This window comes from Brienomyrus brachyistius, chromosome 4 (genome assembly GCF_023856365.1).
Source record: "Brienomyrus brachyistius isolate T26 chromosome 4, BBRACH_0.4, whole genome shotgun sequence".
NCBI lineage: Eukaryota > Metazoa > Chordata > Actinopteri > Osteoglossiformes > Mormyridae > Brienomyrus > Brienomyrus brachyistius.
Genome location: NC_064536.1, coordinates 35906137 through 35933192, shown reverse-complemented (window position 1 = coordinate 35933192; position 27056 = coordinate 35906137). Strand labels below are relative to the sequence as shown.

The 27056-nt window shown below is 46.5% G+C and overlaps 2 protein-coding genes across 11 annotated transcripts in view; one reads left to right on the top strand and one right to left on the bottom strand.

Annotated features, from left to right (window-relative positions):
- Window positions 1-698: 698 nt before the first annotated feature.
- Window positions 699-20076, top strand: LOC125739666 (uncharacterized). Of its 8 annotated transcripts, none has more exons than XM_049009984.1 (34): window positions 699-937; window positions 2147-2247; window positions 3473-4039; window positions 4527-4550; window positions 5213-5359; window positions 5465-5545; window positions 6229-6276; window positions 6528-6601; window positions 6750-6916; window positions 7045-7084; window positions 7163-7200; window positions 7521-7651; window positions 7915-8032; window positions 8123-8187; window positions 8600-8653; window positions 8742-8809; window positions 9900-9952; window positions 10034-10076; window positions 10199-10233; window positions 10332-10459; window positions 10535-10655; window positions 11092-11450; window positions 11530-11740; window positions 12126-12282; window positions 12384-12539; window positions 12627-12749; window positions 12843-12888; window positions 13157-13260; window positions 14162-14286; window positions 15948-16219; window positions 16365-16464; window positions 18371-18654; window positions 18790-18891; window positions 19207-20076. In XM_049009984.1, the coding sequence occupies exons 1-34, from the start codon at window positions 873-875 to the stop codon at window positions 19374-19376; spliced, it is 4377 nt and encodes a 1458-aa protein (XP_048865941.1). In that variant the 5' UTR covers window positions 699-872; the 3' UTR covers window positions 19377-20076. The 8 variants fall into 8 exon arrangements, with proteins under 8 accessions (XP_048865941.1, XP_048865939.1, XP_048865940.1 ...); XM_049009982.1 differs by having other exon boundaries at window positions 11527-11740; XM_049009983.1 differs by having other exon boundaries at window positions 10034-10080; window positions 10203-10233; window positions 11527-11740.
- LOC125739677 (gamma-aminobutyric acid receptor subunit rho-3) overlaps window positions 19972-27056 on the bottom strand; it is a 19586-nt gene continuing 12501 nt past the window's right edge. For all 3 annotated transcript variants that reach the window (XM_049010028.1, XM_049010029.1, XM_049010030.1), the window contains exon 9: window positions 19972-21502. In XM_049010028.1, the coding sequence (XP_048865985.1) occupies window positions 21200-21502 (303 nt within the window). In that variant the 3' untranslated portion in view covers window positions 19972-21199. The remainder of the gene's footprint in view (window positions 21503-27056) is intronic.

Here is a 27056-nt window from a genome sequence, read left to right as displayed (position 1 = left end):
TTTTACTTTGTGGCTGTTGCTTGTGTCAGCTCCCAGTAAAGAATGTCACAGTGAGATATATGATGGTTTCACGCTCTCTCCATACCAGCAGCCTCTCCACACCGCCACACATTTAATTTTGGCCTCGTCAGTTGGGTCAGGACCTATGCTACACTCTGCACCTGTTTACGTTACATAGTCTCTTCACATACCAGGTTTTACTGGATTGCGACAGTATGACGTTAATTAGTCCTGGATTGGAGGAGGGGCGTGAACACCAGAAGGACGCCGTGTCCAGTCTCTGTGAAGAAACAGCATCCCACCGGTTAACAGAGATCATAGCTGAAACGTGAGCCACGATTAAAAAACGTGACTAACAGTGATTAACACGTTAAAAATCATGATTAACAGTGATTAACACATTAAAAAACGTGATTAACAGTGATTAACAAGTTAAAAAACGTGATTAACAGTTATTTTAAATATGGATAACACTGGATTTTAATAGCAAATACACACTGTAAATAAACAACCATTGAATTTGGCTGGGAAGCTGTATTTTCATTATGAGGTACCATCGACGTGTTGCTGATTGTGAAAAGGTCTTCTGGGAGCAGCATGCTAGACTGGCGTGACTGACGTGGCGTGTCATCGCCCTGCCTTTCTGAACAGGCTGCAATGGTGGGAGTGTCTGGCACTAAGGTTCCCTTTGCCTGGAGCACATTGCTACTCTTTGTAATTTGAAACTCCGTTTCCACACGTAGTGCTTGTGTGCCCCGTTCACTTTTGTCGGGATCTGAACAGCTATCGGACACACTGTTTTTCGGCTGTCGGACACAAGTAGTTGGCTTCTTCTGATTGCCCTGGTGGGTCACGATACAAATGGGGCACTCATGTCATGCAGGGCTGGAAGAGCCTCAGCGATTTCCCCTCCGCTAGGATGTACTGGCGCACAAAGGTAAGAGCGTCCACAGCACATCATTATAATAAACCTCTCAGTGATCCTTTAAAAAACATTTAATAGCCATTGTTTTTTTTATTTTTTTCTAAGTTCCTGAAACGAACAGGCTTTTGCAATGTTGACTCATGCCAAGAGACAGACAGGTAATAATCATCTAAAATGAACGAGACACTTCTTGCAAATAGATGTATCATTTCAAAATGATTACTAAAGTAATGTGAAGTTTAAGTTCTCAGTTGCCCAGCTCAGCCCAACGGGTTTACATATATATATATATATATACAATGCTATATTCCAGTGCGGAAGACACACATCTAAATATGACAGCCATAGTGTGTGTGTGTGTGTGTATGTATATATATATACATATACATATGTATATACATATATACACTATGGCTGTCATATATTCCGCACTGGAATATAGCATTGTGGGGGCCTTGCTGGGGCAGGATCTGCCAACTAATGCTGCGCAGTAACAGGGTTAGACTCAGTGTGGTATGTACCAGTACAGGTTTCACACAGAGCCCATAAAAACACAAAGTCACACATTGAAATCCTGGGCTGGGCATTCAGCTTAAAATCAGCAAGGTCCGCTTTCATCAAGGGCACTAGAATAGGCTGATGGCTGTGCTCTTTGATGGGATACCAGGTAACATCTCACTGAATGTCTGATTGATCTCACACTGGCCCGTACCATCATCACCATGCTGAGCACAGGCAGCTTTGGTGCTGAACATAAAGAAGTTTACATACAAGAGGAGGCCATTTGGCTCATCAAGCTCATTTGGGGAGAACTTAACTAATAGCTCAAACTGGCTTCTGAAGGTTATTTCATTCTAAAGATACTTAAGCTGGGAAAACCTACAGATGGGTGACAGGTTTTAACTGGCCAATCTGTAAAATCTCCCATCACACCTGTGCTGCCAGGCTGAAAATGGTGGAAAACCTGACAGTCTCTGTTCAAGTGAGAGTTAAAGGGCAAAGTGAATGGAGAAGGACCCTTTGTAAGCAGCTCTGTGTGTCAGATTTACAAAACTAAAGCTAGGCTGAGATATAATAGGAAAGCTTCATCCAAACAGACACACTCAGTCTGTTCATGTCTTCCAGACACACTCAGTCTGTTTCTGACTTCCAAACACAGACACACTCCGTCTGTTCCTGTCTTCCAAACACAGACACATTTAATCTGTTCCTATCTTCCAGAAGGATGCCGTGCAGGAGCACAGACTGCCTACAGACCCCTGGAAGCCTCACTCTTATCGGCCTGCTCTGTATCTGGCTCCTCCTTTTTCACCTCCAAACAGGTACAGAAATAAGATAGCATTTTGACAAGGATCATTATACACACATGCAGAAACACAGTTCACTTACTGTACACAACTGGGAAAGAAGTGATTGGGGGTAGTAGTCTCTAGGGTACTTGCCTTTGACCCTAGGTTGTCATGGTGTCTTTAGGCCAGTTGACTTTGACACTAGGGTGTCTCTATGTCTCTAGGGTACTTGCCTTTGACCCCAGGTTGTCATGGTGTCTTTAGGCCAGTTGACTTTGACACTAGGGTGTCTCTATGTCTCTAGGGTACTTGCCTTTGACCCTAGGTTGTCATGGTGTCTTTTGGCCAGTTGACTTTGACACTATGGGGGTTTCTATGTCTCTAGGGTACTTGCCTTTGACCCTAGGTTGTCATGGTGTCTTTAGGGCAGTTGACTTTGACAGTAGGGTGTCTCTATGTCTCTAGGGTACTTGCCTTTGACCCTAGGTTGTCATGGTGTCTTTAGGGCAGTTGACTTTGACACTAGGGTGTCTCTATGTCTCTATGGTACTTGCTTTTGACCCTAGGTTGTCATGGTGTCTTTAGGCCAGTTGACTTTGACACTAAGGTGTCTCTATGTCTCTTGGGTACTTGCATTTGACCCTAGCGTGTTACAATACCAAGAGGACACTAGCACAGTTGTGAAGAGAATGTAGCAACTCTGGACCCATAGAGCCAGGGGTAGCATTATATCCCAGGAATGAGATGCCATATTACCACCCCTGGTGGCAAAAGTACAGTCAGTAATGGCAGACATTGCAAGAATTCCAGAATGCAGGGCATTATAATGTATAGAAGCTCGACCTTGTAAAAGCTACTTGAAGTATGATTGTTTACTATTTCAAGGTGAATGTTTGACTTGATGATGTCAAGCCATATCCTAGGTTACATGATGTAAGGAAACATTCTTCAGAGGTCACACGATACATTTTAAAGATGCGGAAGAGGCTTGTGAGATTATGTGGAGGCTCTGCACACGTCACTGGAGTGGCCAGAGGGCTAAGACCCTGGGTTTGTTTAGAGTTGCCATGGCGACAGCTAAAGCAGAGGAGTAGCAAGGATACACAAAGCAGGCTGGATAATAACGTGATTTACCCACAGGCTCTTAAATAATATCGATAATGCGTAACCAATCAAATTACCATGTCCCAGAACTCCCAATCACCTCATTCACTTCACACTAAGCTGGCTCATCTTGTATTGTATGTCTTCCCTCCAGCAAATTGCTACTTCATGGCTGAGTCCAAGGCTGAGTTCTTGCAGGGTTGTGGCGACTACTGGACCTCGCTGGAGCAGGTTCCGGTGCTCGTCCAGGTGACCATATGCATGGAGGTGCGAGTTCTCTCCCCTGGCCCATGGACAGCCTTTACCTATAGTTCCCCAGACAGCCCGCTTTATGACCTAGCACTGCGGGGCGATGGACGCGGCCTGGAAGTGTGGTTGCTGGGGGTAAAGCACCACTTCCCGGTGTCCCTGAAATCCCACCTCTGGCACCACATCTGCCTCCGGCGTGATGGTCATACCTTACTCCTGGAGGTGGATGATTGGGCCGACAAGTGCACCGTCACTTCTCAGGCCATTCCCCCCAGTGGGGAGCTGCTGCTGGGCTGCAAGGGGGAGCGTGACTCTCAGAGGGTGGTGGGCCAGGTGGAATTGTACCTCTTTCGCATGTGGAAGGACATGGCAGAGCACAGCTTCTGTGAGGATGGCGAAGTGGTGAGCTGGGACTCACGCAAGTGGGCTGTGGCGGGCACAGCAAAGATCCGGGACAACTCACTGCCCTGTGGTGAGTGGCTGGGCTCCGTTACCATGGTGAACAGGCTCCTGTGCCGGGGATGCCTGCTGGGTGAAGTGTGATTGGACCGGCCCTTCACTGAAAAATAGCAGCTATTGTGTGAATAGCTGAAAGAGAGTAGGCGTTAGTCAGCAGCTTACGCTGATATACGCACTAGACTTTCCCCAAACAGGAAATGCCAGTTCTCCCATTTCAACAAGAATGACTCATAACTTCCTTCTTAACAAAGAAAATATTGCATGGCTGATACTAAAAATAGCCATGCGAATATTTGGAACTATTTAGAACACTTTACAGGTAGATGGAATGCGTAAATCAATTAATTTACTAATTACATGACTTCACGGTCAGAGACCGAACAGTAAAATCCCGAGGCAGTGCATGTTACCGGAAGCACGGCGATAACCCTGAGATGTCAATATGTGAGAGTCCCAGATCTGAACTGGCTACTCTTTATGTGCCGTGTTTTGTTCTTCAGGTCGGAGACGAGCAAAGCGAGAAGGTAAGTACTGTGCATTTTGTGACTCTTAGGGTACTGGGGGAGCAGGGCAGATTTGCTTAGCATCTCACATCTAATGGGAATAATACAACTTCTGACTGACATACTGTAAGCAGGTAAAGAGGCAAATTAAAACCCAGTCAGAATAATCGCAGCCCCGGGTTAGCAAATGGTTGGCTTCACCTCCCCTGGGAGACATTCCAGAAATAATACATCTGTGACATCAAAGTTTGTGCTCCTGTTCGCATTGAATGAGTGACTAAATTGAAAACCCAGAATGTTCTGGAAGGTCCTCCCAGACCTTGCCTCGGCGCTCGCTTTCCTGTGCTCCTCGCTGTCTGTTGGGCCTTCTTTCTCCAAAACTTTCCCTTGCTTCTTGCTCAGCTCGTGCATTTTGCTTTGGCTTGATGCTTGAGGCAGCAGACCTTCTCCCAGGCTCTTCCCCTCGGTCTTTGGATACACAATGCTGCCCCCACTAGGCTTTGCTGCTTAAGTAGATATAGCCGAGTGATGTTCTACACACAGACGTATCATACCTCAGCCCCTGCACTGATATGTGTGTGGTTTTAGGGGCTTGGCTTACATGATTCCGAAGGAGCTGGACGTCAACGTGACCTATCAGCTTCTTCATTCATAGCTTGTCTCCTGTTTACTGAAATTTCCAGAACCTTTGCCCACCAGTGAATCTAACAGTCCAGATCCAACTGTCACGCCCACCCCTGTGCCATCATCCAATCACAGTACAGCTGCAGCCACAACCACAAACTCTGCCCCCATCATTCCCATCCCCCCCACTGGGCCTGCAAACAGTAGTAAGTCAAAGCTTTCTGCTCCTCATGCACTGTACTCTAGCTTGACTACCTGTGCAAAGCAAGAGAGAAAAATGACATGATTGTCGTCCTCTTTGCCTTCCTCAGGTGCCAGCAATGAGGTGCTGGAGCAACTGGATGCATATAAGAATCGGCTGGACCTGAACATCAATGCATCCTACAGCTCAGGTATGGATACACGAGACCCCCAGTAAAGCATAATCTCTGGAAAGTTCTTACCCCTTAGCTGACATTAATTCTTTACCCACTGTCAGCTTATAATCTCTGTAAAAATGTGAAAGGAAGCCTAATTAAATTTAAAAGCTAAAAAATAAAGCTATAAGTACATGGGGCCTTTAAAATTGATATGCACAGATTTCCTTACAAGAGAAAGTGTGATTCTGGACTTGTGATTCTGTGTGACTCTGACGTGTCTCCCTATGGTCCCCTGTCACTCTAAGCGGACTCAGTCGCTGTGTCCTTATGTGACTCTGAGTGACTCTGACATGTCTCCTTGTGGACCCCTGTCACTCTAAGCGGACTCAGTCGCTGTGTCCCTATGTGACTCTGAGTGACACTGACGTGTCTCCCTGTGGTCCCCTGTCACTCTAAGCGGACTCAGTCGCTGTGTCCTTATGTGACTCTGAGTGACTCTGACGTGTCTCCCTGTGGTCCCCTGTCACTCTAAGCAGACTCAGTCGCTGTGTCCCTATGTGACTCTGTGTGACTCTGAGGTGTCTCCTTGTGGTCCCCTGTCACTCTAAGTAGACTCAGTTGCTGTGTCCCTATGTGACTCTGTGTGACTCTGACGTGTCTCCCTATGGTCCCGTGTCACTCTAAGCGAACTCAGGCAGTGCCTGTCTGTGTTTCAGTGCTTCAGCCCGTCCAGTGTAACTTCTCCCAGTTCTGCGCTGATGACAGTAAGTATGCTGGGAACGTCAGCCTTACCCTCAGCTTCCCTTTCAATATTACATGAAGCACTTGACTTACAGTACTCAAAAAGTAAATTATACAGTGTACATCAAATCAAGTAAAACTTTTATTAAAGTTTATGTCCATTAAATCACTGCTTTAAAAGAAATGAATACGAAATATGTGCTTTTTATATTAGTGAACAGCAGGGTGGGTAATGTTGTGCTTCACATAGCTAATAAGTGTGTCTGTCCTACAGGGGCATACTACTGGATGCCTGTGGCTGTGAATACCTCTAATGGCAAAATCAATGAGTCAGAGATCAGCAGCTGGGTACGAATTTTCTGGGCTCCTTTTGTGACTTTGTGAGTGTCTGTGTGTATCTGTGTACTTCTCTGACCGTTTATGTTCTGTATGCATTTGTGTGTATGTATTTAGTTTAGTGAGTGTGACTCACTGGTGCCCCCCCCCCCCCCCACAGTTGTCCGAGCTATTTGCCAGTGTCCCCTGCATGAGCCCCAGTCACGACGAACCCAAGGCCACTGACTCAGCACATACCTACACTGACGGTTTGTTCTCCACAACAAGTAGCTCATCAGAAATCTGGACAGGCAGTGTCACAGCCAGCTATGGACCTTCGACTCAGAGGTAGGACCCTGCCCATTAAAGGCAGCACTACAGGAACAGGCTGAGTGTGTCAGAAGGCAGTGTTTCTGTGTGTCTCTTATCACATGCTGAGCGGTGTGACACTTACGTATGTATCTCCGACCCTGCAGGAAGATGGCCTGCAGGAATGGAACGGCCAGTCAGCTGCAGGTAAGAACCCGCCAGATCTCACACTCAGCATCCTCACACATCCTTTGCTGCCAGCGCCTGAATCTGCCCGTCTTTCAGGGTATTGATGTGGCCTGTGATGGGAAGAATCAGACAAGGTCAGTCTCTCATCCTGAATCTAATATATTCATGTTCTAACTGCCTGGTTCTGGTTTCCTGTCACAGTGGTATGCCCACCCTTTTCCCCCGAACGTCCAGTCTGAATGGTACACCCCACCTGTCTCCCCCTAATGTCATGCCTGAATGGTATGCCCCACTCATATCCCTGCGACACCTTGTCTGACTGGTATGCCTCACACGTCGCTCCATGTTACTCTGTGTGATTGGTGAGATGTGGGTGTCTGTCTCTCACTCCCCCATATGAGCTGTGTGCGCCAAGGTTCTCTCTCTAGCACCCCCTGTACACCCCTCCCCCCAGGACAGGCCAATGCAGTGTGCTGCTGCAGCTAAGCCAGCCCGTGGATACCTGTCTGCTAAGCCAGATGCTGCAGGAAGGTGGGGGCAATGGCTCCATCTATGCTTCCCTTCTCGGAGAGGTCGAAAGAGTGGGTGAGTTTCAGCTACGGTGGGAGTGTCCCCCACCTTCATCAGGTAATGCCAGGTAACACAGAGCTCCAGCTGAACACGGTGTAACACAATGGCCTTTCCACTTAGCTCGACAACACAGCATAACACAGACAATGACACAGCATAATATGGAGAGTGACACAGTGTAACACAGACAGTGATGAGGTGATGAGGTCCTGCCAGGACCACGATACTGTCTGCAGGAATGAAGATGCCAGAGCTCACCAGCGTCTTGGTGTCTTTAGGTAAAGGCCTTTGTCTTATTGGGGACATGCTGACCCCCAATGGCAGATTAGTGAAGTGCATCTCACCTGCCCCCCTCTCTGAGGTCTGCTCAGCTGAAGGGCTCGACAACGTGACATGGTAAGGCCCGGTTTAGCATCGGGGGAAGGGGATCTCCTCAGGTTTCCTACCTTCAGCGCACACAAGTGACCCCCTGATGTTGTCCTTCAGCAAAGCCGTGGAGTCGGTGAGCAGCCCCGTCGAACCCCAGCACCCTGACAGCCAGCTCTGCAGCTGTGAGTCTGTGCTCCAAACCCGAAGCTCTCTCACACTCATGCTCCGACACCACTAACACCAGCACGTGCAGATTAATGCCAGGGGGTAAAAAAACAAGCATAAAACACACTCAGGCAGCAAGAAAGTAACACAAACAATCAACAATCATCACTGATGATCAGGTGCTGAAAATGCACAGATACTGCAGTCAAGTAGTAGCTATAATCAAGCACCACAAGCTATCACATGCAGTGTAAAGCTCTACTGACAACAAGCATCAAAGATACTAAAAACAAGTATGTCTATCTATGCGAAATTGTCCTTAAATATTAAATTCCATAAAGATTAAGATCAGCACAGTTTATTAAAAAGCAAGCAGCCTGTCACAGTCCAGTAGCACAGGCAGTAAACAAGCACCCTGATCTTATCTAGCTTCTGGAGGGGAGCAGCATGCCTGCGATTGCGCTGCGTTCTGCGGTGACACAGGTAAGGACCGCAGTCCTCTGTGGGGCGGGGGGGTGAGCTTGCCCCCCAGCAGCACTGACGTCTGTGTCCCCTGTGCTGTCGCCCTCAGCCATGTACTACACCGTGGTACTTAACATCACCAGCCCGTCCCTGAGCATGGCGGACCTGCAGAACACGGTGAGTTCATTCTGTGCCTCCTCGTATGTGTTTGCTATTGGCCTTTAACCCCCCAAATGAGCCATGGTGCTCCCCAACACCACCCACTAAGGACACCATCATTAATTTTATTGCATTCATCCCAAAACTAATAAGCAGCTCTGCCGATCTCTCCCAGGACTGTGGCTGCAGATCATCTGCTTATCCAGCGCTTCACCACCCCCATCAACAACCTTTACCCCCACTATATATTATTATATATTGAATTTTATACAATGACACAATACACATAATTTGGCTATACTTTTATTGTGCATCAAAATTAGGGCTCTGTTAAAGGTTTTTTATAGAAACCAACATTATTCCCTGCTGGATTCCCTCCAACGCGAAAGCTTCGGCCTTAACGCTGCACAGAATTCACAGCTAAAATCAGAGCACTCAGTTAGCGGCGTCTCGGCACAGCTGATATATGGGAATCGTTACTTGGTTCAACATTGACAAATGGCTCACAAGTTAAAAATATCAGTATTTGCAATGTTTGTTTTATTTTGTTGAAGAGTATTACCTTAAAATGAGGGTATAAGCAATCTCACATAAACGTTCATCTTTTGTTTATCTCATGTATTGCTATGCTACCTAAAAATATTGATATATGGTTTTTCCACCAGGGTGGCATGGTGGTGCAGTGGTTAGCACTGTTGCCTCACACCTCTGGGACCCGGGTCACATGTGTGTGGAGTTTGCATGTTCTCACCATGTCGTCATGGGGTTTCCTCCAGGTACTCCAGTTTCCCCCCACAGTCCAAAAACATGCTGAGGCTAATTGGAGTTGCTAAATTGCCCATAGGAATGTGTGTGTGAGTGTGCCCTGCGATGAGCTGGCCCCCCATCCTTGGTTGTTCCCTGCCTCGTGCCCATTGCTTCCGGGATAGGCTCCGGACCCCCCACGACCCAGTAGGATAAGCGATTTGGAAAATGGATGGATGGATGGATGGTTTTTGCACCCCCTCCATATGTCCTGGCGCCAGCAATGGCCTGTGGTCAGTCACCGGCATGTTTGTACATGTGCCGAAACCACCAGCAACGTCAAGGGTGTCTTGTTCTCCCACAGATCTCTGAGCTGAGCTCACCCCCACCCTGCAATACCTCTGATGACAGCCAAGAGTGAGTGCAGCCCCCGCCCCCCGATACACATACGCACACACGGGCATGACGAGTGTGCACCTGACAGTCTGTTTCTCACAGGTATCTCTGTGTGCTGATGTCGCAGGTATCACAGCTGTACCAGGTATGTATGATTTACAGGCGTGTGGCCTGTGCCCCAGCCGTAGCCCCGTGTCTCCCGTTATGAGAAGGTGTCTGTCCACGTGAGACGTTCTCCTGCAGCATGTTGTGTCTGTGTGTCTACAGGGAGCCCATCTTGAGTGCCATGGCATGGACGTACGGTATGCCCTTTCGCTCCTTGGCCACAGACAGAGTCCTGCTCCTGTATGATTGGTCCACCTGGTCCTGTCCCCTTCTGATTGGTCCTCATGGTCCCCAGGCTGTACAGCTGCATGGTGATGCTGAAGCTGGCCGGGCCTCTGGACACCTGCTCTGTCAGTGCAGTCCTGTCCAGTCTGCTCCAGAATGACAGCGCCATCACTTTCAATGGCCTCGTCACACGCACAGGTGAGGCCCACGGCGCACGAACCGTGTCGGGATTCTATGAACGCCAGTACACCCAACCTGTCTTGTCGTCCCCAGCGATCTGCGGCTGGCCGTCAGAATCTGCTGCCGATCTGCTGAACTCCAGCTTCACCTGGGTCTCCACGGATCTGAACGCTTCTCAGATATGCACCCTGCAGGACCCCAGCGTTCTCACCTGGTCAGTACTGCCCCCGCCTGGTGGGCCGCAGCAATTTCACCCACAAGTAGGGCAGCGTGTGGCTCAGTGGGCTAAGCCTGTGTGCCTGTAATCAGAAGGTTGCTGGTTCAAACCCAGTCTCAGCACATCCAAGTGCCCCAACAGGTGGCTGGCAAGTTGACAGTGACGTAAAGACAATTTCCCCATGGGAATTAATAAAGTATCTATTATTATTATTATTATTAAACACTTCACACAATAACACATCACCAGATGAGAAGACTGAATGAAATTACCTTTTGCCACTAGCTTTGCACCTATTTGTTGTGTGTCTAGAAACACAGAGGTAAGTAAATACTTTAAGAGCAGATTGAACTGGGCCTGTAATCTGCTGTGCATGTTATCTGAAAACAGTATTATTTGAGTGATTTGTTTTTTTTTTTTTTTGTTTCTTTAGCCAGGATGGTGAGACCCTTGGTATTCTTCTGAACGAAAGTTGTACAGCAATTCACCTCCCTACACCCAAATCCACAGAGAACATCACCACGACCAGCAATACCACACAGGGCAGCAGAGTGGAGTCTCCCAGACTCTCAGCACAGAATATAACAACACCTTATCCAGCCAACTCCAAACATTTTAAAACTACAACAGCTCCACCAAAGTCAACCACAAAACGTACCACAGCAGTGCATAACAAAACAGTTGCGTATACTACATATCCCAGAAACACCAACAGCACTGACCCTCCAGGCACAAGAACCACAGCTCCGAAAGACCTGCCCCCTGCCGTCACCACAACAACCACCAGCACAGGTAACCAGCTTAAGAATAGGTGAGTCCCAGTCCCTCCCACAGCTGCTAAGTGACAGTCCGTCTCCTTGCTCTGCAGTAGTCATGACAACTGGATTTAACATAGCCCTGCTGCTGAACGAGACCCAAGATCCCCTCACTCTCAATATCTCCATGGTGGGGAAGGTGGTGTCCCGCCTGGAGGAGGTGCTCTCCAGTCCGGACATCAGCCTGTCCCTGGGTCACTCAGCAATCGCCATCATCAGCAATCTGCTCGGTGCCCCTGCTGCTGCTCTGGCATCATTCTCCACCAGGTGAGGCCCAAGTGCTTGTGAAGTGCTGATTAGGAGGCTGGAGTTCACAGCTCAGGTGGGAGATTCTGATCCTATATGGTACTTTAGCAGAAGATCGTTTCCATGTAGTCATTGTAAGAAAGCAATTGGCAGGCGTGCCTATTGTTTGGGTCCCATGAAAGCCTCCAACCCTGACCAATCCAGTTATGTTCCAAATTGTCCCACCTTTCCCTCGTTTTACAGTGCCCCTGGCAATGGGTACAAGTGAGGGCACACGGAAAGCTCTAAAAGGAATCTCAGGCCATCCGCTGAAAGAAGGAAATCATAGAATTGCAATTCCACGGAGGTGCCTCTGAGGCTAACATAATGCTGATCACATACCCAGAATGCCCGTCTCCCTGCTTAGGATCATCAGGATTGTGGACACTGTCGGCTTGAAGCTGGTGCTACCGGATACGACAGAAACCATCTCTGCAAATTCGCTTGCTGTGGCTGTGACAAAAATAGACGCCTCAAACTTTCAGCAGACATCATTCTTCGTCTCTGATTCTGCCGGCCTGCAAGTATGACCAGTGACATCATGATACATGTTATATTCATCTGCTCGCTTCATCAAACCTCCCATATGCTGAGGAATCTGACCTGTTTACTGCATGCCCTATAGATAAAGGTCACCAGCGAGCCTAAAGTCGCAAGTAGCTCTGAACCCCTGGGCTCCATCACGCTTCCCTCCTCCCTGACTGATGGACTGACCCCGGCAGATAAACCTCTGGCCTCCAGAATCCAGTTCAACTACTACCTGAATGGCACTCTCTTCCAGGTAGCGCTGCCTAAGCTCAGCTTACATGTGGCCTCCCATGCCAAGAGGGCTCTCCTTCACTAGGCCCCTCATCTGTTTTCTCTACAGGACAGAAACCTTGGAAGCCAGAAGCTGAACAGCGGCGTTCTTGGTACCAGTGTGGGCAACCTGTCAATGAAGGGCCTCAAAGACGACGTGATCTTCACCCTGAGGAATGCACAGCCCCCCCAGGTGTGTCATTCAGCTTCTGGGAGTCCAGCATGCGCCTGAAAGGATCCACGCTTCACCCCCAAAAACCCTTTTGTCTCTCTTATGTCTTATCAGAGCTCATCAAATGTCTCCTGCGTGTTCTGGGACTTTCAATTTAATGGTGAGTTGGTGTCCATTGAGTGTATTTCACTGAATTATATGCGTTGTGTAGGTCCTAATGATCCTTCTGAAGTAGTACTTTGTAGCACTTTGACATTGCTAAAATGTAAAGTGAAATACAAATAAAATGTATTATTATTATTATTATTTGTGAAGATAGAGGGCTGCTCCCCTGACAGTCGTGGTATCCTGTAGCTTCACGCCAGCAGGCGGGGGCCCTCTAGCTGTATACTGGCCACCACTGCTCATGTTTCGATGTTCCATGGCAGGAGGATCGGGGGGCTGGAACACGGCTGGCTGTTCTGTCCAGAATAAAACAGATGAACACACTGTCTGCAGCTGTAATCACCTGACCAGTTTTGCAGTGCTGTTGGTGAGATTACAATTACAAGCTTTGTTGATATACAGTTCTGGGAAAAAGAGACCACAGCAAAATTTTTAGTTTCTCTCATTTCTTAATGTATGGGTGTGCATCTGTGAATTATATATATATATATATATATATATATATATATATATATATATATATATATATATATATATATATATATATATATATCTGTGATGGGCTGGCCCCCCATCCTGGGTTGTTCCCTGCCTCGTGCCCATTGCTTCCGGGATAGGCTCCGGACCCCCCGCGACCCAATAGGATAAGCGGTTTGGAAAATGGATGGATGGATATATATATTAATGAAGGGCTTCTTCCTTGCTTTATGGGACTTATGTCCTGCTTCTAGGAGCCTGATACAAACTGTCCTAGCAGTGCACTTCACACCTGCACTTAATGTTTCCTATTCCTTCTGAAGGTCACTTGACATCCTACGATTCATGAGAAACTGTCAGATAAGTTAACGCTCATCTCTGGCATTAGAAAGTCACTTCTGCCCTCCGCCTGGCTGGTTTCTGGTCGTTCCCAGTGTCTCCTGCTTCACCTTATTCTTGTGTACTGGTGTCTTAGCAATTTTGAGCCTGGAAGCAACCTGCTGCTCAGTATAGTCTTCTGCCAGCAGAATCACAATTAAACCAGGATTTAAAAATGCAGATTTTTAAACAATTATAGACGGGTCTCAATTTTTCCCAGAGCTGCATCTCCATGTAAATCTAACTGAAATTTTCAGTGACATATGAGCCCGTGAGAGGGCAGCTGGCCAGCAGGGCTGGCAGGAGGGGATTTGTGATTAAGGAGCAGGATCATCTAGCCAGGAGCCTTTAGTATCAGGTACAGTTCTCACGATTGTGTTCTGACTTCTGTGTCGGACCTGCTGGTTCTGTAGGACATATCCAGGGGTGGCATCAGTGATCCCGTACAGAATATCATCCTCACCTTCATCACCTACATCGGCTGCGGGGTCTCCGCCATCTTCCTCTGCCTCACCTTGCTCACCTACCTGGGCTTTGAGTGAGTCACATTTCGGGAATGTTGTGCTGCCTGTGGGCCATAATTTAAACTGTGTGCAGAATTATTAGGCAATTACTCTTCCTGGAGATCATTTTTAGAAAAAGTTGGGCAGACTTATACAAATGAATCCAAATGCTTTCTTGTGCACAAAGTAAATTTATTTAGAGAGAAAATGTTACATTAGACTTTCACAAACAAAAATAAAGGAAAAGCACTTGATTATCAGTGTGCAGAATTATTAGGCAACCAGAAACTTCGCTGGATCAGTGGATTTTCTCTCCGTCATCAACAGAAATAATATTTAGAAACAATTTTTGTTTTTCAGTATATTTAAGGAATAACAAGCTATCAGCCGTTCTGTACAGCCCACTTCACCTAGTTTAATGCCCAGTACAGCCAACTTTCTTCTCAATGACCATCATGAGCCTGTTGCCCACTGAATCAATCAGGTTTTTGATTTGATTCAGTTCTATATTAACTGAGCCACCAAGGAACACTTCCCAGATGCTGCTCTGACAAGGGTACTGCTTGCTACTTTAGTAAATCTCACACTTTGATAAGGCCCAGTAGTTCTCAATGGAGTTGAGTCTAGGCCAATCTATGAAATACTTTTATGCATAGGGAGGGACATTGTCCTGCAGGAATATTACAACCTTTTAGAAAGCTGCTGACTTCTTCTTGTGCCAGTGTTTGAAGAAGGTATCTTCTAGAAACTGGCAGTAGACCTTGTGGTTAATTTTTACACCATCTGCAAACTAGAAAGGTATTACAAGTTCATCACTGATAGTTGCACCTCATGTCATCTCTCCTCCACCACCTTGTTGGTGCGTGAAGAGGATCTCCATTCACTGGCCCATCCATCTGCTCCATCAATAGTCACTTTCATCTCATTTGTCCCCAAAACCTTTGTACCATCAATCCTGAGATGTGTCCGTGCCCATTCTTAATGTTATACCTTGCATGCCTTATTGAGTGCAGGTCACGTTTCAGTGTTAATGACCTTAGGAATGTCACGCATCACACTGCACCTAGAACGTCTGGAGATTCTGTTCAGATTGCAGTTTTGAAAAATGTAATTTGATGCTCAAGAGTTTCTGGAAATCTCCCCCTTAATTGACACAGAACTTTGGCAGTTTATGTGTGTCATCTTCTCTCTACAAGCCTCTTCAGTCCTCTTTGGCTGTTGGCAGCAAAACACTTAATTGTACAGTGATCACATTTCAAAAGTCTGGCAGTTTCGATCGTTTTGCATCCCTCTGACTGGCACTGTACAATTTTTTTTCCTGCTCTCTGCAAGGTCCTCTTTGGCCCATTTTAATAGTAATAATAATTTGCTTAATAATTCTGCACAGGAAAATATCTGTTTTCCTGTTTTTATCCAAACAGAAAGTATTCAGACTAAATACTGAACATTTTGCTGTTTTTTGTTAACGCTCATCTCTGTTTTTCTTAATTAGAGATCCATATGGACTCAAAATATTGGTCGGTTGAGAACATACAAGTGAAATACACACTTGCCTAATAATTCTGCACACAGTGTACAAACAAACCAGCAGGGAAGAGAGGGGGCCAAGGAGGGAGTTCTCATGTATTCAGAAACTGTGAGGTTGAGGATAGATGTCTGACTGAGCCAGCGCTCCTCCGTGACCTCATCCCCTTAGGAAACTCCGCAGGGACATCCCCTCCAAGATCCTGATCCAGCTGTCCCTGGCCCTGCTGATGCTTAACCTGGTCTTCCTGCTGGACTCCTGGCTGGCGCTGTATCCTCAGGCCGTGGGCCTCTGCATCTCCACCGCCTTCTTCCTGCACTACTTCCTGCTGACCTCTTTCACCTGGATGGGGCTGGAGGCCTTCCACATGTACCTGGCACTGGTCAAGGTCTTCAACAACTACGTGAGCAGATACATGCTCAAATTCTCTCTGATTGGCTGGGGTAAGTCACCAAGGGCCAGTGGGTTTTATAACGTAGTTGAGGATGCAGCATATCAAATACAGAATATGGTATATTTCAGCCAAGTTTAGCGATGATGTAAATGACCAGATTTTACAACAAATGACGCTGGTGACAAACCATCCAGGGGTCCCGCTGGTCGTGGTTATCATCGTTATTGCCATCAACAAGGACAACTACGGCCTGATTGCCTACGGGAAGTACACAGACGGATCCACGGATGACTTGTGAGTTTGCCCATCATGTGACTAATGTCTCTCTTAGCTTTATTACTTTTGCTGCATAGCTTATTACGACAAATATTCATGGCCAAAGCTCATGGTTTAACACCAGAACCAGCATTTTTCTACCTCCTTTAACCAGCAGCAGCAACGCTGTTAATTGTTTTAATGGCCCATTGCGTTCACATATCTTTCACCCATTAAGAAAACAGTCAGTCATCCTCACAGCTGCATCGTTGCTGTCTCCCCAAAAAAGCCGTAAAACCCCTAATACAATTGTGTTTGCATAACATAAAGAATGTGTAGATTCTGCATTTTATGAAGGGCCTGGCGGGGGACCCTCTGAACGACACATTGTGAATAGGGAAGCTAATAAAGCAAAGGAAGTAGGGATTTAGCATTCACTTTGTATCCCATGTCTGCCACTGGGAAAAACAGCTCATTGAACACGAATTAAAAGCAAGGGCACGTGTATAAAATGCAGCCGAGTTCAAAAAAGCCTGAACACATGAATGGACATTGTATAATTCATCCATCCATCCGTTTTCCAAATCGCTTATCCTACTGGGTTGCAGGGGGCCCGGAGACTATCCTGCAAACAATGGGCACGAGGCAGGGAACATTTTGTTGTTTATTTCAAATAAAAACATACGTTTTAATTAGTGTTTCACCTGTGTTAGTCCATATAAAAAAGTTAACATTGCTTTATACAGTGGTTAAAAAGCAGAAACTTTGACGAACATTAAATCACCAGTGTCCTACATTCAATATGGAATATAAAACACATAATTATGCTGAAATAAATACCTAACGATCGCTATAAAAACTATTTTTAAACCAGATTTGTTTATATACACTGAACAAAAATATAAACGCAACACTCTTGTTTCTGCTCCCATGTTTCATGAGATGGACTTAAAGATCTACAATTCATTCCAGGGTGGCCTTTTATTGTGGGCAGTATAAGGTACACCTGTGCACTACCCATGATGTCAGATCAGCATCTTGATGTGGCACACCTGTGAGGTGGGATGGATTATCTCAGCAAAGCAGAAGTGCTCACTATCACACATTTAGACTGATTTGTGAGAAATGTTTGAGAGGAATGGTAATATTGTGTATCTGGAATGCATTTTAGATCTTTAAGTCCATCTCATGAAAAATGGGAGCAAAAACAAAAGTGTTGCGTTTATATTTTTGTTCAGTGTAGATTACATCTATTTATCCAACATTTAAAACTGTATTTTATAACTTTTTTCTTTGATTCAGGATGTTAGATTCAAAGTTATTAACACTAATGGCTCATTATCGATAACAAAAGGGCTGCAAACGCCATTTTATGTCTTGTTTGGTGGCTAATGGAGGCTGACGTTTATTGGTGTACGAAATGGCGTTTTTAGTGTTAACAGAAACACAGATACACCTAGAGCATCACTGCCAACATTAGTAGTGTCTGTCAATCACTAGTGGACATTAAAATGAACCTCGACAGGTTAGTCACCTGTACACGCATGCAAAGATCATGCCTTTGAGCTTTAAAATGCTGCCTCCTCTACACCAAGTCTCCTCAAATCTGGACCTCAATTCCAAATCCAAGCCTTGTTTTCAGTTCTCTCATGTAGTTAGTTTAATAATTATTGATTCTGATTGGGCACAGAAGCTTCATACCTGGCTCACAAGTAAAGGTAAAGTAAAGCTGGAAAACCAGCAGTGCTCAATGATAAAGAATAACAGACAGTGACACAGAGCAACACAGACAATGACAAATAACTGAGAGTGACACAGTGTAATACAGACAGTGACAAAGAATAACAGACCGGACACCAATTTGAATAGCCCTGCTCTAGATGTTTTAGAGGCCTTTAGGATTTTATGGGCCCCCATGACCCTTCCATGATCATGCCCCCCACAGCTGCTGGCTGAAAAATGACACCGCCTTCTACGTGGCTGTGGTTGGCTACTTCTGCTTGGTGTTCCTGCTCAACTCGGTCATGTTCGTGGTGGTCCTGGTGCAGCTGCATCGGGTCAAGCGGCAAAACCCCCACAACGTGCAGCAGCAGAATGTGTGGCAGGAGCTCCGCAGTGTGGCCGGCCTCACCGTCCTGCTGGGGCTCACCTGGGGATTCGCCTTCTTTGCCTGGGGGCCTGTCAACCTGCCCTTCATGTACCTGTTTGCCATTTTCAACACTCTGCAAGGTGGCGTCCCATAGCCCATACCCAAACCTCCTGGCAAAAGCATCCCAACAAACTGGCTTACACTCAGTCACTCAATTCAATTTGTCCACAGACCACAAGTCCCAACTAATCAGAATCCACTATTCTCTCCTGCAGGCTTGTTCATCTTCATCTTCCACTGTGCCATCAAGGACAATGTCCGCCAGCAGTGGAGGACCTACCTGTGCTGTGGAAGGCTCCGTCTGGCAGAAAACTCAGGTAAATGATCCTTAACCCCTCACATAGGTCACAGATGGTTCACAAGTAGCCCAGAATTGAGGCTGTATAAAGAAGCCCCATCCCTCCTGTTTATGCCCGGCAGGGGATTTCTTGACTGCCCATTGACAGAAAGTGTTGATGTGCCTTCTTAGTCCCATTGATTTGCAGCAGAAATTCTTGATGAGTAATCGTTTGATCAAACTGAGTGCCTTCCATTTGTTGCTCCCCCCATTAGCTGCCGCAGTGTTAATTGTCCTTGAATGATTGACAGTTACAGTGCTAACGCTAACCACTTCCCCATTCTCACTGACCCAGACTGGAGCCGGACAGCCACCCAAAACACTACCTTGAGGCACACCTCTGTGATTACCATGCCTTCCATTCATTCTGGCAACACGTTCAGCACCTCCCTGCCAGCCAGCGAGGCCGGCAGTACTAGGCGCAGCAATGGGGGGTCACCTCTCCCCCTTGACTACAGTCCATGAGTGTCGAGCTCCGTGTCGCCACTGGTGCTTGTGAACGAGAGTGTGCCAAGTTGGGGCACTAGTGACCTGCATGGACATGTCCCCAGGCTGAGGGCAGTGTGATGACATTCCTGCAGGAACTGAATGAGTATAGCAGCAATGGAGTATGGTCAATTACCTAAGATATGGCTGACCGCCTGAGATACGGCCAGTCGCCTGGGATATGGCTATTTTCCAGGCATTGAAAGTAACCTCAGAATTTACCTAATGTGTAACCAGGTCATGGAGCATTGCACTCCACTCTAAGCAGTATTAAAAAGTCTCACTATGGCAAGAAGAAACTTCCATTCAACACTTTCAAAGCAAAGGTACAAGGCTACAAAGCAGTGCAAGGCATTCTGGGAAGGAAAAGAGCCTGCCGGCGAATCAGCACCTGTTTGAGCACCCAACAGGCACTAACAGACACTTTTTGCTGACATGGTTCTTCTTAAAGATGTACCCTACTGGCCAGACCACCACTTCTACACAGGAGTACTGACCCTCATTACTGAGCCTGAACCTAATGTTTTAAGTTGTACTTATGAAGTTGTTTTTGTAGAAACGTGAGCTGCACCTATGAAGTGAACCAGCTGTTACAGCTTTTATTGTTCTTTGTAGATTTAATTTAATTCCACATATAAGAAAAGAAAAGTATATTAAAGATGCTCTTGTGTCAGTTTCACATCATTCTTCTGGGGATGTTTTTCACACAGACACGCACAGGCATCTGAATCACACATACAGCCACACGAATGACAAAAGCACCCACATGTGAGAACACAGTCACTGTGCAGATCTGCCCCATATGTAAAACCATGACGAAATAGAGTTACCAGCAATAGTGTCTTCAAGCTGACCTGTGTGTTGCTAACCCTAATCCTAACCCTAATCCCCCCCCCAACATAACCCAGCCCAATCCAGTGTGTTGGCAGTGTGACCTCTTTGAGAGCACAAATGGCTCTTCCTAAAAGACTAGATGCAGTGCAGTCAGACCTGTCACCCTAGTGCTAGACCTGACAATCCAGCCTTCATACCTCCACCACGGCATGAGGTCCTGATTCTGTGGTTCTGGAGGCCTGTTCTAATGTATTTATTTTGAAGCAAAATTGTGTCCAATGCAGTTTGCATAAATGGTACATTTTTAGCTTGTTATTCGACCAAATAGATTCAAGCTAGAGTATAGTGTTGCTTGGGATAGTTGTTTGTGGGAATGCAATGTCATTGGAGTACATTGCTGTTTAGGTGTGGGGATATAGTATCATAGTGGAAGTATAGTGTTGTGTGGGTTTGTGGATACAGTATTATTGTGTGAGTATAATGCTTCTTAGGCGTGGGGATGCAGTATCATTGTGGGAGTATAGTGCTTTTTAGGTGTGGGGGGGTATTGTAGGAATATAGTATAGTATAGCTATTTAGGTGCTGATGTGGGGATCAGGGTCACCACTAGAAAGTTTGGGCCCCATGAAAGTATATCATAATGGGCCATTAACCTAAACCTATCCAAATATTTTCCACATTTTTTTGGTCCCTATCACTCAGGGGCCCTTGAAACTGGCCTCACTTTCAATGGTGGGGAAGCAGAATTGTTGTCATAATGCTGGGTAGGTCTGAGAATATCGAATTATTCGATATGTAGGAGTACAGTGCTGTTTATTTGTGGGGATACAGTATCTTTGTCGGAGTAAATTGCTGTTTATGTGTGGGGATGCAGTATCTGTTGGAGTATAGTGCTGTTTATGTCATGTTCTGCATTGTGTATACTAGCAGGCCTCCATCTTTTAACTTTAGTATAAGCTGCACGGTGTCTAAGAGTACATGCTCCAGTAGATGATGTTGAAGAGCAGGTAGGCCAATGGGAAGAGAGCGCGGGAGTACGAGTCAATCATGTAGCTGTTGCTCATGATGACGCTGAGGTTCCTCCTCACAGACCCTTTCCTGCGTAGCCAGGTTCCCTCCGTGGGAGCCGGCTCGGCCAAGTTGCGTGACTGGGCTGCCCGATCAGGGATGCTGGTGACGGGCACCTCCGGGAAGGGGGTGAGGTCCAGCTCATTGTCATGGAAGCAACCATCGAAGGCCATGGCTTCAGTGGCATTCAAGGTGGCAGGTCCCTGTGGAGAGGAAGGAGGGACACGTGGAGCTCAGCAGCTGGTGCTGACGGACCCCCAGGCAGTACCCAGTACAGGAACCCGAGCCGTTTAACTGAAGCTTGTGAAAGGAACAAAGAAACTGCAACGGCTCTACAGCAGCTCCACCTGTCAGCCACCTCACACTAATGAAACAGGTCTAAGCTTTTTTCCTATATGACTCTCTAGAAGAGAAATATGTGAGATTACAAAAGGCATCATAATGTACACCAGGAGAGTATTTGGGGGAACGCATGTATTTTTTTACTGGTTAGCTGCGCTGCCCAAAATCAGTTCCCCACTATAAACTGAAAAATAATTCCTCTGGAAACATGTTCTGCAGTTGCTATTACACCAATAGCCACTAGGGGGAGCTCAATATTTATAAGAACATAAGAAATTTACAAAACGAGTAGGCCATTCGGCCCATCAAGCTCGTTTGGGGAGAACTTAACATAGCTCAGAGTTGGTAAAATCTTATCTAGGTCTGATTTAAAGGAACCCAGGGTTTTAGCTTGCGCTACACTAGCAGGAAGACTATTCCATACTCTAACTACACGCTGTGTAAAGAAGTGCTTCCTCAAATACATTTTAAAATGTCCATTTATGGCCACGTGTTCTAGTATTTAAACTAATATTGAAATAGCCATTTGGCTGAACAGCATCCAGCATGTTAGAATCTTATATACCTGGATCATGTCCCCCCTTTAGTCTACTTTGCTTGAGGCTAAACAGATTCAGCTCAGCTAACCTCTCCTCATAAGACATTCCTTTAAGACAGTGGTTCTCAAACTCGGTCCTCGGGACCCACTGCCCTGTTTGTTTTCCAGCTATCCCTGTCCTACACACTGCTGATTGCCTGGATCAGGTGTGTTCAGTCAATCAGAAGCTAAAAGACACCTGGGCCTCGTGTATGGGGCAGGGATAGCAGGAAAACAAGGAGGGCAGTGGGGCCCGAGGGCCGAGTTTCAGAACCACTGCTCTAAGAGCAGGAATCATTCTCGTTGCCCTACATTGCACCCTTTCCAAGGCAGCAAAGTACCTTTTAAGGTATGGTGACCAAACCTGCACACAATATTCTAGGTGGGGTCTTACCAAGGAATTATATAATCGTAGCATCACCTCCCTTGACTTAAATTCCACACACCTAGAGATTTAACCAAACATCCTATTGACCTTTTTTTTTACTTCCTCACACTGGCGAGAATGGGACATGGAAGCATCAACATACACACCAAGGTCTTTCTCTTAATCAGCTACCTTTATTTCCGTGGAACCCATAAAATACCTGTACTTTATATGTCTGCTCCCTGCATGGATTACCTTACATTTATCTATGTTAAATTTAATCTGCCAGGTATCAGCCTAGTCATTAACTCCAGATCCCGTTGTAGCCTCTCTGCTGCTAGATCAGTATCTGCTAAACCACCCACCTTGATGTCACCTGCAAATTTAACCAGTTTACTGTATGTATTGGTGTCAATATCATTAATGTAAATTAGGAACAATAGTGGTCCTAAAATTGAACCCTGCGGTACCCCACTATGAACGCAGGCCCACTATGACATTGTGCCTCTAATAACTACTCGCTGCTTCCTATCAGTTAACCAGTTTTCAATCCAAGCTACTACAGTTCCTAAAATCCCTGCAGCTTTGATCTTAAGCAAGAACTGTTTGTGGGGGACGACATCAAAGGCCTTTTGGAAATCTATGCAGAATACATTGTAGGCCTTTTTGTGATGAATTTCTGTTGTAGCTTCTTCAAAAAACAAGGAAACTAGCTAAACAGGACCTACCTCTCCTAAATCCATGTTGGCTATCCCTCAGAATGTTATTTGAGTCCAGGTAATCTACCATTTTCACTTGGATTACAGTTTCCATTATTTTTCCAGTAATGCTAGTTAAACTGATTGGCCTATAGTTTGCTGGATTATTTCTATCTACTTCTAAAGTTAAAGGTTGGCTAATAATATCCCTCACCTCTTTTAAAACTATAGGTAAGATGCCATCAGGCCCCTGTGATTTATTTATTTTAAGCTTAACTAGGCTTAGTACCAGATCAGCCTCATTTATGCATATACTGGTCAAAGACGCTGTATTAATACTAAATGGTGGCAAGTTACTCGTGTTCGCTACTGTGAACACCTGTGTAAAATAATCATTAAACTCATTTACTACAGTATATCAATTTCATTTTCAATTATAAGATCCTTACTATCCTGCAAATTAGTGATTTCAGCTTTTAGATTTAGATTGAACTCTTTAGGAGTTAAAATATTGGAAGAAACTTTTGTCATCCTTACCCTCCAATGCAATCTTTCTTTCGACATTCCTCTTGGAGTGTGTTATTTTTTAACTCAACCTGTAGACTTAGATACTCCTACTTTATTTTGAAATCATTAATTATTTTCCATTTATGGAAGAAAGCCCCTTTCCTCCTGATTCTTAATTTCCATAGTAAACCACCATGGTTGTAGTTTCCTTGATTTAGTTTTGCTGGAATCTGGTATGAAGTCCTCTTGCACTTGTAACAATGTGCTTTTAAAAAATTCCCATGCCTCTTCAACTGTTTTGCTATTTAACTCCATCCAGTTTACAGTTTTTAGTTTCAGTCTCATACCATTGAAGTTAGCCTTCCTAACATTGCATACTTTTGTTTCGGACTTTGCTCTTTGGACACTAAAATTAACCTTGAATTTATCCATGTTATGATCACTGCCGAGTTATGATCACTCCAGACACAGCTGACATAGCCAAGCAGGATGCGGCTTTGGTGGTTGCTGAGGCAAAAACTCGGGTGTGGGAGGAGTTTGGTGAGGCCATGGAGAACGACTTCCAGATGGCTTCGAGGAGATTCTGGTCCACCATCCGGCGGCTCCGGGCGGGAAAGCGGTGCAGCATCAACACTATTTATGGTGGGGATGGTGCGCTGCTGACCTCAACTCGGGACGTTTTGGGTCGGTGGAGGGAATACTTGGAAGACCTCCTCAATCCCACCGACACGCCTTCCGATATGGAAACAGAGTGTGGGGACTTGGGGGTGGACTCGCCTATCTCGGGGGTGGAGGTCACTGAGGTGGTCAAAAAGCTCCTCGGTGGCCGGGCCCCGGGGGTGGATGAGATTCGGCCGGAGTTCCTCAAGGCTCTGGATGCTGCGGGGCTGTCCTGGCTGACACGCATCTGCGGCATCGCGTGGACATCGGGGGCAGTGCCTCTGGACTGGCAGACCGGGGTGGTGGTCCCCCTCTTTAAGAAAGGGGACCGGAGGGTGTGTTCCAACTACAGGGGGATCACACTCCTCAGCCTCCCTGGCAAGGTCTATTCGGGGGTGCTGGAGAGGAGGGTCCGTTGGATCGAACCTTGGATTCAGGAGGAGCAGTGTGGTTTTCGCCCTGGTCGTGGAACAGTGGACCAGCTCTATACACTCAGCAGGGTTTTGGAGGATTCATGGGAGTTTGCCTGACCAGTCTACATGTGTTTTGTGGACTTGGAGAAGGCATTCGACATGGTGTCCCTCGGGGAGTCCTGTGGGGAGTGCTCCGGGAGTATGGGGTACCAGCCTCCCTTTTAAGGGCGGTTCGGTCCCTGTATGACCGGTGCCAGAGTTTGGTCCGCATGGGCGGCAATAAGTCAGACTCGTTTCCGGTGAGGGTTGGACTCCGTCAGGGCTGCCCTTTGTCACCGATTCTGTTCATAGCTTTTATGGACAGAATTTCTAGGCGCAGCCAGGGCGTTGAGGGTGTCTGGTTCGGTAACCTCAGGATTAGGTCTCTGCTTTTTGCAGATGATGTGGTTCTGTTGGCCTCATCAGACCGTGACCTTCGGCTCTCACTGGAGCAGTTCGCAGCCGAGTGTGAAGCGGCTGGGATGAGAATCAGCACCTCCAAATCCAAGACCATGGTCCTCAGCCGGAAAAGGGTAGAATGCTCTCTCCGGGTTGGGGATAGGGTCCTCCCCCAAGTGGAGGAGTTTAAGTATCTCGGGATCTTGTTCACGAGTGGGGGAATGATGGAACGGGAGGTCGACAGGCGGATCGGTGCGGCGTCAGCAGTCATGCGGGCGCTGCATCGGTCTGTCATGGTGAAGAGAGAGCTGAGCCAAAAGGCGAAGCTCTCAATTTACCAATCGATCTACGTTCCTACCCTCACCTATGGTCATGAGCTATGGGTAGTGACCGAAAGAACGAGATCGCGGGTGCAAGCGGCCGAAATGAGTTTCCTCCACAGGGTGGCTGGACTCTCCCTTAGAGATAGGGTGAGGAGCTCAGTCATTCGGGAGGGACTCAGAGTAGAGCCGCTGCTCCTCCGCATCGAGAGGAGCCAGATGAGGTGGCTCGGGCATCTGATTAGGATGCCTCCAGGACGCCTCCCTGGGGAGGTATTCCAGGCATGTCCCACTGGGAGGAGACCCCAGAGAAGACCCAGGACACACTGGAGAGACTATGTCTCTCGGCTGGCCTGGGAACGCCTCAAGATCCCCCCAGAGGAGCTGGACGAAGTGGCCGGGGAGAGGGAAGTCTGGGTCTCCCTGCTGAGGCTGCTGCCCCCGCGACCCGACCCCGGATTAAGTGGGAGATGATGGATGGATGGATGGATGGATGGATGATCACTGCCGTCCAGTGGTTCTAAAACCTCTAATTTTCCAATCCTATCCTGGTTATTAGAGAAAACAAGATCAAGAAGGGCTTCTCCCCTGGTAGGGGTATTAACAAACTGAGTTAAAAAAAACAATCCTGTACTAATTCCACCATCTCAAGTTCATTTACGGAAGAGCCAGAGATTGTGTCCCATTGTATTCCAGGTAAATTAAAATCACCCATAACCACCACATCATTTTCATTGCTCATAATCCTGATATCAGCATATAACATTCTGCTCTCCTCTACAGCTACATTAGGTGCTCTATAACAAACACCGACAATTAGGCCAGTTGAGTTTTTATCATCTAGTTTTATCCATACAGCTTCTGTACTTTTATTTTTATCAGTGAGCTCCCTTACCTGCAAGTTTTCTTTTACGTATACTGTAACACTACCTCCCTTCCTGCCTATCTGGTCTCTACAGAACAACGCATAACCATACATATTATATTCTTCTCCATCATTGTCACTCATCCATTTTTCAGTTATTCCTATAATATCATAAGAATCTGATGAAATTAAAGCCACTAAATCATGAATTTTGTTTCTAATACTCCTAGCATTTAAATACAAACTGCAAAGGGTAGGCCTTTTACAGTGCCCACTTTTAATATTAATTGGGGCTTTCCGTCTCTCCCCAACTAAATTTTTAACTAACCTCCCTGCCCCCCAAGTCCCTAGTTTAAACATTCCTCAACTACTCTACACATACGCCTCCCCAGTACACTGGTTCCCCTCTGGTTCAGATGCAACCCGTCCGGCTTGTACAGGTCCCACCTGTTCCAGAAGGTCTTCCAGTGCCCCATAAACCTAAACCACTCTTTCCTACACCACCATTTTAGCCACACATTTAATCTCCTTATCTCAGCTAACTTAGCCTGTCTTGCATGTGGCACGGGA

Coding starts and splice junctions, on each gene's coding strand:
- LOC125739666 (XM_049009982.1), top strand. CDS start 873: ATGTCATGCAGGGCTGGAAGAGCCTCAGCGATTTCCCCTCCGCTAGGA. Junction 6,277..6,527: donor CCAGTTCTGCGCTGATGACA/GTAAGTATGCTG, acceptor TCTGTCCTACAG/GGGCATACTACTGGATGCCT. Junction 8,654..8,741: donor TGCGTTCTGCGGTGACACAG/GTAAGGACCGCA, acceptor TGTCGCCCTCAG/CCATGTACTACACCGTGGTA.